General features: G+C 47.4%; 1 protein-coding gene across 1 annotated transcript in view; it reads right to left on the minus strand.

Moving 5' to 3' along the window:
- LOC138771283 (NACHT, LRR and PYD domains-containing protein 3-like) overlaps positions 1–13,943 on the minus strand; it is a 60,030-nt gene that overhangs the window by 16,716 nt on the left and 29,371 nt on the right. Inside the window, exons 5-6 of the mRNA XM_069950892.1 lie at positions 7,664–7,835; positions 2,517–2,582 (exon numbers count right to left, since the gene is read on the minus strand). Of these exons, the coding sequence (XP_069806993.1) occupies positions 2,517–2,582; positions 7,664–7,835 (238 nt within the window). The remainder of the gene's footprint in view (positions 1–2,516; positions 2,583–7,663; positions 7,836–13,943) is intronic.

Consider the following 13,943-nt stretch of genomic DNA (forward strand, 5'->3'; position numbering starts at 1 on the left):
CTCTGTAATGCTTTGACATCATCTGTCATCCAGAATGAAAAGCTCTTCCCAGAAGATCTACCGCAATCATTTCCTGAAGTGTTGCCATTCCTTAAACCAAACAAGATCTGCAACGTGGCTCTCTGGTGCCACATTTTGGAAGTAGCATCCTATCAAGTTAATGCATGGTTCCCTTTAAAAGCGTTAGAGCTTTCCTGGGCATTTGAGAAACCAAGTATTATAAATTTAACTGTCCAAGCTTCCATGGTGTCCCTTGCTGCCCTATGGTGGTAATGGAAGGTAAGTCATGTCACTGTAGTTCCAAGGACTTAAGGACTTTTTTTGCTGGAACATTTTTTCATTTGTGGACATGTCACTGTAGTTACTAGCCATGATGGTGGCAGCGTTGGTCGGCCTATGAATGAGCAAGGATGTTGGGCCAATTATTCAAGGTGCCAGAGTTCCACGATGAAAAACGGGTAGCTGCTGATCACCTCTGCCCATGATTAGAGTTCCTGCCAAAACTTTCGTTCTTTTTGTTGCCATTTTCTCTATTTCTGACTTGTGCCTGACTGCCTGGCATGACCTCCTGTTCTGAACCGGTTTGCTCTTTGGTACGGTTTTGAATTCTGATTTGTTTCTGACACTGCCTCCTAGTTCTCACGTAGTGGCAATGAAGAAAGTGTGTTTCTTCACACAAGTGGTTCGCTGCACGCGTTCCGACCATAAGGTCTTTCTCAACAGAAAGACCTTATGGTCAGAACGCGTGCAGCGAACCACTTGTGTGAAGAAACACACTTTCTTCATTGCAACTACGTGAGTGTCGGGATTGTTACTTTCTTCATTAAAGGGAAGTAGTCATGGCATATAAGTGTATATAGCTAGAAACCCCGCTGTGAGTATGTAAGTGACAGCCCCCTTACCCATCCCCCCCCCCCCCACCAGGAGCATACTGTACCTGCTCCATGCTCCAGCCACATCTGAGGCTCCTGGTGTTCCCGCCCGTCCAATCTGTGATTGCGGCGGGGCCCTGCACTGATTGGCTGAGCTGGACAGACGGGAGCCTCAGATGCAGGCGGATACTTTTATTAGGGCTTTTATTAGGAAATCAACAGACCCCAGTTGCAAATATTCAAACCCATTACCCACCATAGCTAGTGATGATGGATCTGACTGTTGAAGACTCCTTCCAGGGCTTTAATTTTTAAGGAAACATGAATATGCAAAAAAGAGACTGTGGAGCCTCATTTAAGAGTCTCGAAACACAGGACTAGCCAGAGATCCCTCCACTAGCCAGATAAGGCTGTACAGACTCTTTTTCGCATATTCATGTTTCCCAGGGAGCAATGCACCTAGGATTTCACTGCATTGATCGCTTTGACTAGCAGCTGGCAGTGTTATCATTTGGCTGGTCTTCCTGAGATCACTGATCTGTTTCTCTTATGGCTCTACTAGGCATTGCTCCCATCTAGCCATAATCCTGCTCCACACTGATGAGGGGCAACACCCCGAAACAGCTGTATGTGGATGGATACCTGGCCTTGGTTTTTCCCTAGTCATTACATTGACTTATAGGGCGACTTAATATGGTGGTTTCCTTACAGGAGCCACCCCTTGGCTGGGTCCTTCCCAGAGGCATATCTGGCTAGTACTGTGTTTCATGACCATAATAAAAACTGACCATTGTTAGACACCAAACATGACTTAGATTCATAACAAAAATTAAGATGGTTCCAGTTTGTAGAAGTCCAGGTTTCTGTCCATATTGAACTACAATATTAACCACTGGGTATCAATTAAACAGAAAAGAGTGGAAAGTCTATTCATCTGGAGGGACAATGAATAATTTTGCACTATTAACCGTTTCATGACCTGGGGTCATTGATGCCTCAATGCCCAGGTCATGTTTGGACATCAGCTTATGGGATCATAATGATCCCTTAAGCTGATGTCCCTAGCTCTGCACCCTCTCCTATGTCCCCTGCCGCTGTTACTCTCTTGTAACAGCGGCAGGGAGAGAAGGGAGGGGGCAGAGCTCATGGGCGCACGCCCAGCCTTCCCTCCCAACCCCCGCCGGCTTCCGTAGCCAGGAAACCGGAAGCCTGAGGCTTCCGGTTTCCATGGCTACCATCGGGGCTCTGCGATCAGTTCGCAGAGCCCCGATGGACACCGGAGACAGAATTCTCCCTCTGTAGGTTAGCTATTTTTTCGTAGGTGTTGTTTACTCCTTTTTTTTGTTAAATTTTTCTGTGTCCTTTTTTGGATTAATTGCTGAAAGTGAAGTGTGTACTTTTTATTTTTACGATTTTATTTTTTTACACATGTCTCTTATGGCTTTATGGAGGAGGCATTTCAGTTTAGAAGTTTATCATGTTACTCTTTGCCATTCACATCACTAATTCTTTGTATGATTCTTTTTTTTCTCATGCCAATATAATCACAGTTTGCTTCCATTTTGACAGACGTTCATTGTTTTCAGCAGGAAGAATGGCACAAACAGCTGTAATACTTTAATATCTAAAATTTTAAATTTGTACCTTCCAATTCTTTGGGGAGTGTGTGCCCATGTTCATCCAGTACAATTGTGTCCACCAAAGAATTACCTAAAAAAAAAAAAAATCTCATGAATAATTGTATAATGTACATATCAGCTATAATGTCCATAAAATTAAAGAGCAGCTATCAGCCGGTTAGACCAATCTAACCTGCTGGTAGCCCCCTATAGCGCCTGGAACACTGAGGGGGGAAGGTATGTGTCTTACCTTCCTCCTTGGCGCTGTTCCCATGCTGTTAGTCGGAGCAATCTTTGTTCCAGAGAACTGTTAGGAGCAATTCCATTTCACCATTTCACAGGACCGATTCCGAGGAGGAAGGTAAGACACATACTGTAGCATCCAAACTTTAACATCTATTCACACTTAGGCCCCTTTCACACATTCACTATTTTTATAGTCAGCACCTATGGGCAGAATGCAGTCCTATTCATTTCTATGGCCCAATCACACATCACTATGTTCTATGGATGTGTGTTGGGGTAGCAGTGGGTCTGCGGCTACTGTCGGGACAACAAATCTGTGAATGAGGCCTTAATGATGGCATAATAAGGTTGTGCCCACTTTACATAACTGCAAAGGCATATAGACTAGAGATGAGCGAATACAATTCGATCAAGATGATATTCGATCGAATATTGCGGAATTCGAGAGATTCGAATTCAATCAAGTAGTGTGACGAATACGCGGGAAACATTTGAAAGCCCTCCCATCACAGTTGGCGCTTTTTTAAAGTCAATCACCATGCAGGGAGGCTGTGAGGGACCCTGGGAGTACGCATGCAGCACGAAAACGGCGTCTACACTCATTGGATAGCTGAACCACATGACCGTGAATATTTAATACTTCCGCCTTTTGACCGCAGATGCGCTTTCAACCTAGCCAGGGAAAGATCTCAGAGCAGGGAGAGATAGGTTTTAGTAGCGTTATGGTTAGGCAGGCTAACTACAGAACCCAAAAGTCCTTTTCAGGGCTAAGATCCAGCGAAAAAGTCATCTCTGAATCCAAAGTGCTAAGATATAGATGACAACAACAGCAGCAGTATCAGCAGCTGTATTCATTCCAGTACCCTGTGTGTACTTGTGACTTATAGTGTCCCTGGTTAAGCCCACTAAGGTCACGTAAGCGTTATACATATTGTGCCAGTAGCCCAGTAATAGTTTGCCTGGGCCCCCCCACAAGCAAACCATGCCACCACATTTCTGGCTGCCCCCCATCCGCGCACACACACTACCCATCCTGGCTGCCCCCCATGCCCACACACTACCCATTCTGGCTGCCCCCCATGCCCACACACTACCCATTCTGGCTGACCCCCATGCCCACACACTACCCATCCTGGCTGCCCCTCATCCCCACACATTACCCATTCTGGCTGCCCTTCATCCCCACACATTACCCATCCTGGCTGCCCCATATCTCCACACACTACCCATCCTGGCTGCCCCCCATCTCCACACACCACCCATCCTGGCTGACCACCATCTCCATACATTACCCATCCTGGCTGCCCCCCATCCCCACACACACTACTCATCCTAGCTGCCCCCATCTCCACACACTCTACCCATCCTGGCTGCCCCCCATCCCTTCACACACTACCCATCTTAGCTGCCCCTCATCCTCACACATTACCCATCCTGGCTGCCCCCATCCCCACACATTACCAATCCTGGCTTCCCCATATCTCCATACACTACCCATCATGGCTGCCCCCCATCCCCACACACATTACCCATCCTGGCTGCCCCCCATCCCTACACACATTACCCATCCTGGCTGCCCCCCATCCCCACACACTCTACCCATCCTGCCTGCCCCCCATCCCTACACACACTACCCATCCTGGCTGCCCCCCATCCCCACTTATTACCCATCCTGGCTGACCCGTATCTCCACACACTACTCATCCTGGCTGCCCCCCATCTCCACACACTACCCATCCTGGCTGTCCCCCATTTCCACACACTACCCATCCTGGCTGCCCCCCATCCCCACACACATTACTCATCCTGGCTGCCCCCCATCCCCACACATTACCCATCCTGGCTGCACCCCATCTCCACACACTACCCATCCTAGCTGCCCCCCATTCCCACACATACAACTCATCCTAGCTGCCCCCCATCTCCACACACTCTACCCATCCTGGCTGCCCCCTATCCCTACACACACTACCCATCCTGGCTGCCCCTTATCCCCACACATTACCCATCCTGGCTGCCCCCATCCCCACACATTACCCATCCTGGCTGCCCCATATCTCCACACACTACCCATCCTGGCTGCCCCCATCCCCACACATTACCCATCCTGGCTGCCCTATATGTCCACACACTACCCATCCTGGCTGCCCCTCATCCCCACACACATTACCCATCCTGGCTGCCCCCATCCCTACACACTCTACCCATCCTGGTTGCCACCCATATCTATACACACTACCCATCCTGGCTGCCCCACATCTCCACACACTACCCATCCTGGCTGCCCCCCATTTCCACACACTTCCCATCCTGGCTGCCCCACATCCCCACACACATTACCCATCCTGGCTGCCCCATCCCCACACACTACCCATCCTGGCTGCCCCCCATCCCCACACACTACCCATTTTGGCTGCCTCACATCCCTACACACCCTACCCATCCTGGCTGCCCCCCATCCTCACTCATTACCCATCCTTGCTGACCCATATCTCCACACACTACTCATCCTGGCTGCCCCCCATCTCCACACACTACCCATCCTGGCTGCCCCCCATTTCCACACACTTCCCATCCTGGCTGGCCCACATCCCCACACACATTACCCATCCTGGCTGCCCCCATCCCCACACACTACCCATCCTGGCTGCCCCCATCCCCACACATTACCCATCCTGGCTGCCCCATATCTTCACACACTACCTATCCTGGCTGCCCCCATCCCCACACATTACCCATCCTGGCTGCCCTATATCTCCACACACTACCCATCCTGGCTGCCCCTCATCCCCACACACATTACCCATCCTGGCTGACCCATATCTCCACACACTACTCATCCTGGCTGTCCCACATCTCCACACACTACCCATCCTGGCTGCCCCCCATTTCCACACACTTCCCATCCTGGCTGCCCCCCATTTCCACACACTTCCCATCCTGGCTGCCCCACATCCCCACACACATTACCCATCCTGGCTGCCCTATATCTCCACACACTACCCATCCTGGCTGCCCCCATCCCTACACACTCTACCCATCCTGGCTGCCACCCATCCCTACACACACTACCCATCCTGGCTGCCCCCCATCCCCACACACACTACCCATCCTAGCTGCCCCCCATCCCCACACACTCTACTCATCTTAGCTGCAATGCCTCCCTCCCCCCTGTCCCCACACACTATCCATCCTGGCTGCCCCCCATCCCCACACACTACCCATCTTGGCTGCGTCACATCCCTACACACACTATTACCCATCCTGGCTGACCCGTATCTCCACACACTACTCATCCTGGCTTCCCCACATCTCCACACACTACCCATCCTGGCTGCCCCCCATTTCCACACACTTCCCATCCTGGCTGCCCCACATCCCCACACACATTACCCATCCTGGCTGCCCCATCCCCACACACTACCCATCCTAGCTGCCCCCCATCCCCACACACTCTACTCATCTTAGCTGCAATGCCTCCCTCCCCCCTGTCCCCACACACTATCCATCCTGGCTGCCCCCCATCCCCACACACTACCCATCTTGGCTGCGTCACATCCCTACACACACTACCCATCCTGGCTTCCCCCCATCCTCACACACACACTACTCATCCTGGCTGCCTCCCATCCCCACACACATTACCCATGCTGGCTGTCCCCCATTCCCACACACACTACCCATCCTGGCTGACCTCCACCCCCACACATTACCCATCATGGCTGCCCCCCATCCCCACACACACTATCCATCCTGGCTGCCCCCCCCCCATCCCCACACACTACCTATCCTGGCTGCCCCCCATCCCCACACACTACCCATCCTGGCTGCCCCCCATCCCCACAAACACTACCCATCCTGGCTGCCCCCTATCTCCACACACTACCCATCCTAGCTGCCCCCCATCTCCACACACTACTCATCCTAGCTGCCCCTCATCCCTACACACTACCCATCCTAGCTGCCCCTCATCCCTACACACTACCCATCCTAGCTGCCCCTCATCCCTACACACTACCCATCCTAGTTGCCCCTCATCCCTACACACAATACCCCACCTGTCCCCCCAGTGGTCCCCCAGGTTATCACAATGCTCGAAGCCGCGACTGTAACTGCCAGGTGACATCAGTGTTGGCACATCCCAGGGTAGGAACATGGTGCCACTGGCATCTCGGCACTGTCTGATCTGTGGGTGGCAGGACGAGACATATCACCTATGTGGTTGGGCCCCGGGCAGTGGAGGGCTCACTAGGCAGAGGCTCAGAGTCCGAGCCTGGCAGGCCCCTCTGTTGGCCTGGGCCCCTGTGCAGCTGAACCGGCTGCACAAGTGATATGTCCGCCACTGTGTCAGTTCTTTGAGTGGAAATCTGTGGAGAGCGGAGGCGTGCAACAGATTACATGCTTATTTTGTTTCCGGTGTCCTCCTGCAGCATCTTCGGGTTTCCACTAAACAATCCCGCCTCCACTTCCGAGCTGGACTCGTCTCAGCAGTGACGGCCTGTTTAGCCAATCACTGACAGGATGGCGCTACGGCCAGTGATTGGCTGAGTGGGCTGTCACTGCTAAGATAATTCTGTCCTAAGGGTGCGTTCACACCTACAGGATCCGCAGCAGATCTGCAGCAGATCCGCTGCAGATTTGATGGTGCAGATTTGATGCTGTGTTCAGTTATTGAAATGAAATCTGTTGCGGATCTGCTGCAGATCCGCTGCGGATCCGCAGCAGAAAATAAGCTGCGGATCCGGTAAGTGTGAACGTACCCTTAAAGTGGAGGGGGGATTGTTCAGTGGGATCCTGGTAATTTCCATAATAGAAAATTTGACCATCGCAAAAAAAAAAAAAAAAGTTTTGCACAGCTGCTAACTCCTGAGGGAAAAACAACCAACCATTCAGTTTTAGAATTGCAAATGCCCTAGATAAGGTTACCTTCCTCACAGAGTTCATCCAGTATGGCCTGTAAAGATCGAAGTGGCTGTTTCTTCTGTAAGGCATAGAGGCTAACCCACAGTCCTATCACATGTTCCCGTCTGAGGTTCTGAATATCACCTAGCAGAGTCCGGGCCAATCGTTTTCTGTCATTTTCTAGACACTGGTATTGCTACAAGACAAAAGATAAAGAAAGCAGATTATTCCCCCTAATCTTAAAGGGGAATGCATGCAAGACACGTACAAGTAATCCAAAAATTCCTAACAAGTTAGGCCAAAGTCCTCCTGCCAACCTAGAGTAAAGAGAAAAAAGGCAAAGAGGCAGCGCCTCGTGTAATACCATCGGTGAAATTGTGAAGGAAAGTAGAACAGATGTGCTCTCCTTTTTGCCACTTGAGCTTATCACCCCAAATCCAGGGGTAAAAACATGATGGACTGCAGGACTGACTGTAGTATGACAAACGGGATGCTCCCAAAAGGGGCCCGTGGTCACGCAGTATAGGAAAAAATAAAAAAGAGATAGTACCAGGTCAATCCAGAATCCAGAATTAAATTAAAAATTAAAATAAAGATTATCTGCACATATAACGCATTTTGGAAGATCTACTCCCTCCCAGATATCGTGCATAAGATTTCCCATACACACATACACATGTTTAAAAGGTGCCAATTCCACCCCAACTTAATGTCAGAGTTCACACGCTTTGCGAGACTCTGTAATTTTAAGTCAGAAGCGTTGAATGTCTCGATAGCTGAGGATAGGATTGGCCAAATTAGACCATCTTTTAGTTTTAAACGGGCATCGGACTCAATTAAATACCTAGGCATATACTTAACCTTTGACCTTAGTGCTTAGTGTAGTGTATTTCCATTCCTTAGCCGCTATGCAAACACGTTTCATTTGGGGAGGTAAACTTGCTCGTACATGCAGATCTTTCTATACTAGGCCCAAGGATCTGGGGGAGTACCTGGATATAAAAAAATATTGTCTAGTTACACATCTCTCCCTTATAATAGATTGGTGCTGTAATGGGATAAGGAAACAGTGGGTCACCATCAAGCAATCTTACATAGATATCCGTCTACAAGGACTGGCCTGGGTACCTAACGCCCAACTTATTTATCTAAAATCCCCCCCCCACACACACACACACACTACTGGTCCCATCCAGGTCGCATGCTCAGAGAAGGGCATCCTTCAATAATTTACTTTATTGTCTTTCTCTATAGTCCCTATATTAGGAGAACCGGACTTTAACCCCAGTTTGAAGGACAAGGTCTATTGTGAACGGATTAAGTGATTGGCTCTCCACTATTGCTGTATTAGGGTCCTATTACACAGAGCGATTTTTAACAATTAACGACTAATGATCGCAAACGAGTTTATCGTTAACCTGAAATCATTCACCATATTACACAGAACGAAGGTTGTTAGTTACAATCGTTACTATGACCATTTATTCCTTCTGATCCCAGGAAAACAATGTGCAATTACACTTAACAATTAGTGAAAAAATGCGGAACTTGAGCGAAGGAATGCGGAATTACAGCGAACGAATAGCAATAATTTTAGATTCAGATCTAAATCAACGATCAATGATTTTTCGATCGTTGCCTGCAGATATTTTGTTTGGTCCACAAGTCATCCATCAGTTCCAGGTTCCAAAAAAATTAGCCCATGGATCTTTAGCCACATCCCTGCCCAAAGGCCTCAGGACAACCATAGGTCAAGCTGCAAGGACTGGATCCGTATAACAACTTCCGAAGTGGATGATGGGGGTCTCTGGTCAGCTATGGCATCAGATCTATGCAACGATCATTTGAGTAGGAGAAAATAAACTTAAAAAAAAAACATCTCAAAAACTAATGCTGCTCCCTTGATAAAATTGTTTTGAACCAAGAGGAAAACATGTCAGGACTTGTAAGGAAATTGTAATCTATGTCTCCAGGGCCCCAAGGGAAGCCTTTACAGGATGGAACCTCTGCAGTTAGATAGGGACTAGAGATGAGCGAACGTCGAGCATGGTCGAGTCCATCCGAACCTGAACTTTCGGCATTTGATTAGCGGTGGCTGCTGAAGTTGGATAAAGCCCTAAGGCTATGTGGAAATCATGGATATAGTCATTGGCTGTATCCATGTTTTCCAGACAATTAGCCCCAGCTAATCAAATACCGAACGTTCGGGTTCGGATCGACTCAAACCCGAACCCGATTCGCTCATCTCTAATAGGGACCCTTAGACATTTCACAGGGATAAGTATATAGTACCTTCTGTTTGACTCTATTACATGTCCTGTAGGTATTATTGTTCATTGTTATTTATCATCTCCTGTGCTGTATCTTTTTTACATAGCAATGCAAACCTAGAAACCTTTTTCCCTCTAGGTTGTACTTTTTTACATAACAACTACTCTAAAAGTTATCGCTTTACTTTTACCGTGTCTATAAGCATTAGAGATGAGCGAACCGGCTGAGGATCGGGTTCTTATGAACCTGAACTATCAGCTTTTGATTCCCGCTGTCTGCCTGCTCCGTGGAGAGGGTGGGGATAGCCTGAGGACCACCTGGAAAACTGGGATACAGCCTATGGCTATGGAAAGATTTGAAATCAATCGAGTAGCGTGCCGAATACGCGGGAAACATTCGAGAGCCCTCCCATCGCAGCTCGCACTTTTTTTAATCCAATCACCATGCAGGGAGGCCGTGAGGGACCCTGGGAGTACGCACACAGCACGAAAACAGCGTCTACCCTCATTAGATGGCTGAACCACATGACCTCGAATCTTAAATACTTGGCTCCCGCCTCTCGACCGCAGATGAGCTTTTAACCTAGCCAGGGAAAGATCTTGGAGCAGGGAGAGATAGGTTTTAGTAGCATTTTGGTTAGGCAGGATTACTACAGAACCCAAAAGTCCTTTTCAGGGCAAAGATCCAGCGAAAAAGTCATCTCTGAATCCAAAGCAGTTCTCAGTGCTAAGAAATAGATGATAGAACAGCAGCATCATCAGGTGTATTCATTCCAGTACCCTGTGTGTACAAGTGACTTATAGTGTCCCTGTTTAACACCACTAAGGGCACGTTTTACATATTGTTCAAGTAACCCACTAAGGGCACCTGATATATACTGTTTCAGTAGCCCAGTAAAAGGCACGTCATACATACTGCTTCAGTACCATTCGTAAAGCATGATGCGTGATACACGCGAATAACATGGCGCTCTGCCGACGCACATTAGATTCATGTATGTAACACTGCGCAAGAAATACGAACGAAATGTGTGAACATTGCCATAAATGTTCGTAAATCGCTCGCAAAGATTTTTCCTTCACAACTGCGGAGAGTGGCATTATGCAGCGATTTTGGTGTGTTGGGTGCACCCAGGCATGCTCTCACTGATGTCCTAGTGTCATTCCGGAGGTGTTGGCATCGTCTAGGGAGGTTTCATGGGGGACTTGGTGACCTCCAAGTGGTTACATTTGGATTTCCTAGTGTCACGAATATTTTTCCCATAAACTATAATGGGATTGAGTATTCGTTCGAATAGTCGAATATCGGTGCCTATTCGATTCGAATTCTCAAAGGTCGAATATTTCACTACTCGCTCATCTCTAGTGTTTTTAAATCTTTTAGTCAGATGATTTTATCATATACTGGAGTAATATGATAAACATTTTTTAGGCTTCTAAGTTTACAAATAAATCAGGTTGATGCATGAACTCATTACAGTGTTGAGTCTTCCTTTTAAGCCAAATTCAACTGATGGCAACCCATTCTTGCTGGATCAGTTCTTGGAATTTATCACAATTTATGTGGTTTTGTTTGTCCATCTACTTTGTGAGAATTGACCACAGGTACTTAATGGGATATCTGGGGAGCTCCTTAGCCATGGACCCACAATTTCTAAGATTTTTTTTTTTTATTGGGCTGCTTAGTTATCACTTTTCTCTTGTGGCATGGTGCTCCATTATGCTGAAAAAAGAATTGTCCACCATCAAATTTCTCCTGGATTAATGGCAGAAGTTGTTCCTCAAGGTTATTTAGATCCCTTTCTTTAAGGTCCCCATACATCTTCAGTAACCGATGGACAAAGTTGACAGTTATTTCTCGTCCACCAATAGACATGAACGTGCGGCTCTACGGGAGGAGAATGGGGCAAGCTACAGTGAGAGACCTCTGGCTGCAGATTAGCTCTCCTGAAACAAAGGGGTCAGATGGTGATTTTCCATCACACACGATCACTATCTCCACCAACATCATCTGTTGATGGATGGTTGGGAGAGCCCCATACACCTTAGAATGATGTCGGTACCCACAAACTAAGGTGTATGGGGACTTTTATTCATGGCAGTATTAGGTAAAATTGTGAATGAATCAACTATATTGGGAAAAAAGAAACCCCACACATGAGAGAAATAGCTACTTTATTGCCCTTCTTATAGGAGTACTCCGGCAAAAAAAAATATTTTCAACCAACTGTTTATAGAAACATATCAATATGTAATTTACTTCTATTTAAATCTCCAGTCTTCCAGTACTTATCAGCTGCTGTATGTCCTGCATAAAGTGGTGTATTCTTTCTAGTCTGACACAGTGCTCTTTGCGGCCACCTCTGTCCATGTCAGGAACTGTCCAGAGCAAGAGAGGTTTTCTATGTGGATTTGCTACTGCTCTGGACAGTTCCTGACATGGACAGAGGTGGCAGCAGAGAGCACTGCACTGCCATGTGACAATGCACTACTGCACATAGCTAGCACTGCACTACATCACGTGTTGCAGTCTCCTGCTCACCACAACTGTGTAGAGTACCTTTCATAATATCTTTATGTGTAGAGCGCATTTTATTCCACAGCAGTAGGTGGTTAATACTTCGCTTTGAGAGCTGCTGCATTTTCCTTGTTTGCATAGGGTTTTAGCCTGTTTTGTATTTGCGTACCTTTACTTGTCTCAGCAGCTGTGCTTACATATTACAGCTTTGTCCTACTGGGACACAAACGGAAAACCTTCACTACTGCTGGAAAAAGTACGTGCAAGAGTTGTTCTTAAGTAATCTGGTGTCAAAAAGTTATGGTGCATTCGCACAGAGAGATTTATCTGACAGCTCTTTGAAGCCAAAGCCAGGAACAGACTATAAACAGGGAACAGGTCATAAAGGAAAGACAGGGATCTATCCTCTTTTCAAATCCATTCCTGGCTTTGGCTTAAAAAATCTGTCAGATAAATCTGTATAATTAAAAAAATCCCAGTTGTTATCAGCTGCTGTATGTCCTGCAGGAAGTGGTGGATTCATTCCAGTCCGTAGAAAGCAAAGGTCCCAGCTAACCTAGCAGGTGCACATCAAATGGACTTCTTATGGAGCGTTTACACAGACAGATTTATCTGACAGATTCTGAAGAGAAGAAATCTCAGTCTATCCTTTATGAATTGTTCTCTGTTTATACTTTTTCCTGGCTTTGGCTTCAAAAATCTGTCAGATAAATCTCTCTATGTCAATGCATCCTTAAAGGGGAATTCTGGATAAGAAAAACTTGTTTTCTAAAAAAAAGTACATTAAAAGTTATATAGATGTGTCTATATAATGTACTACCGTACCTGTACGGTTCTGCCACACTGGTAACTGATAGAAATCCAGGAAGTGAAGAAATATGGCCTCTGTACCAATCCACATTGTCTCCTGCTCCTTCTGCTATCCCCCCAATCTTCCATGCCTCTGTCTCAGATTGTGTGTATTTGCTGAGATCAGGCTGATGATGCAGAAAGGGGGCGGGGCGTGATGTCACAGGAGGCTTGGCTGGACCCCCCCAATCCACTGAGTGATTCACCATCTCTGTCCAGCCAGAAGCAGGTGCTGCACTAATTTTACTGATTGTAATGGGTGGGGGCTGGGATTGTCAGCTGAGGGAAAACATTGCATTATGGGAAATGCTCAACCAGGAAGAAGAGAAACACAAAACAGAGCAAACACCCCCAAACAAATGGATTTTTGGTAGTTTGAAAACTGGGATAGACAGGTAAGTAATGCTGTATGCTTCTGCAGAAGTTTTTTTTTTTTAACCTCTACCTGGAGTTCCCCTTTAATCTTCAATTACCATAAAACAATAGAACAGGTGGAAAGGGGGAGGTACTATGGGGGACATTAACCCCTGCTCGCCTGATGGGAGGGCAGGGGGCGTGGCAAGACAGGGAGGAGGCGTGGCCTCCTTCTGGACCTCATTTATCATGATATATGCCTGCTCACAGGTGTAAAACATGATACAAATCTACACCTGCTGGAAGCAGATGC

The sequence above is a fragment of the Dendropsophus ebraccatus genome, chromosome 13 (assembly GCF_027789765.1).
Source record: "Dendropsophus ebraccatus isolate aDenEbr1 chromosome 13, aDenEbr1.pat, whole genome shotgun sequence".
NCBI lineage: Eukaryota > Metazoa > Chordata > Amphibia > Anura > Hylidae > Dendropsophus > Dendropsophus ebraccatus.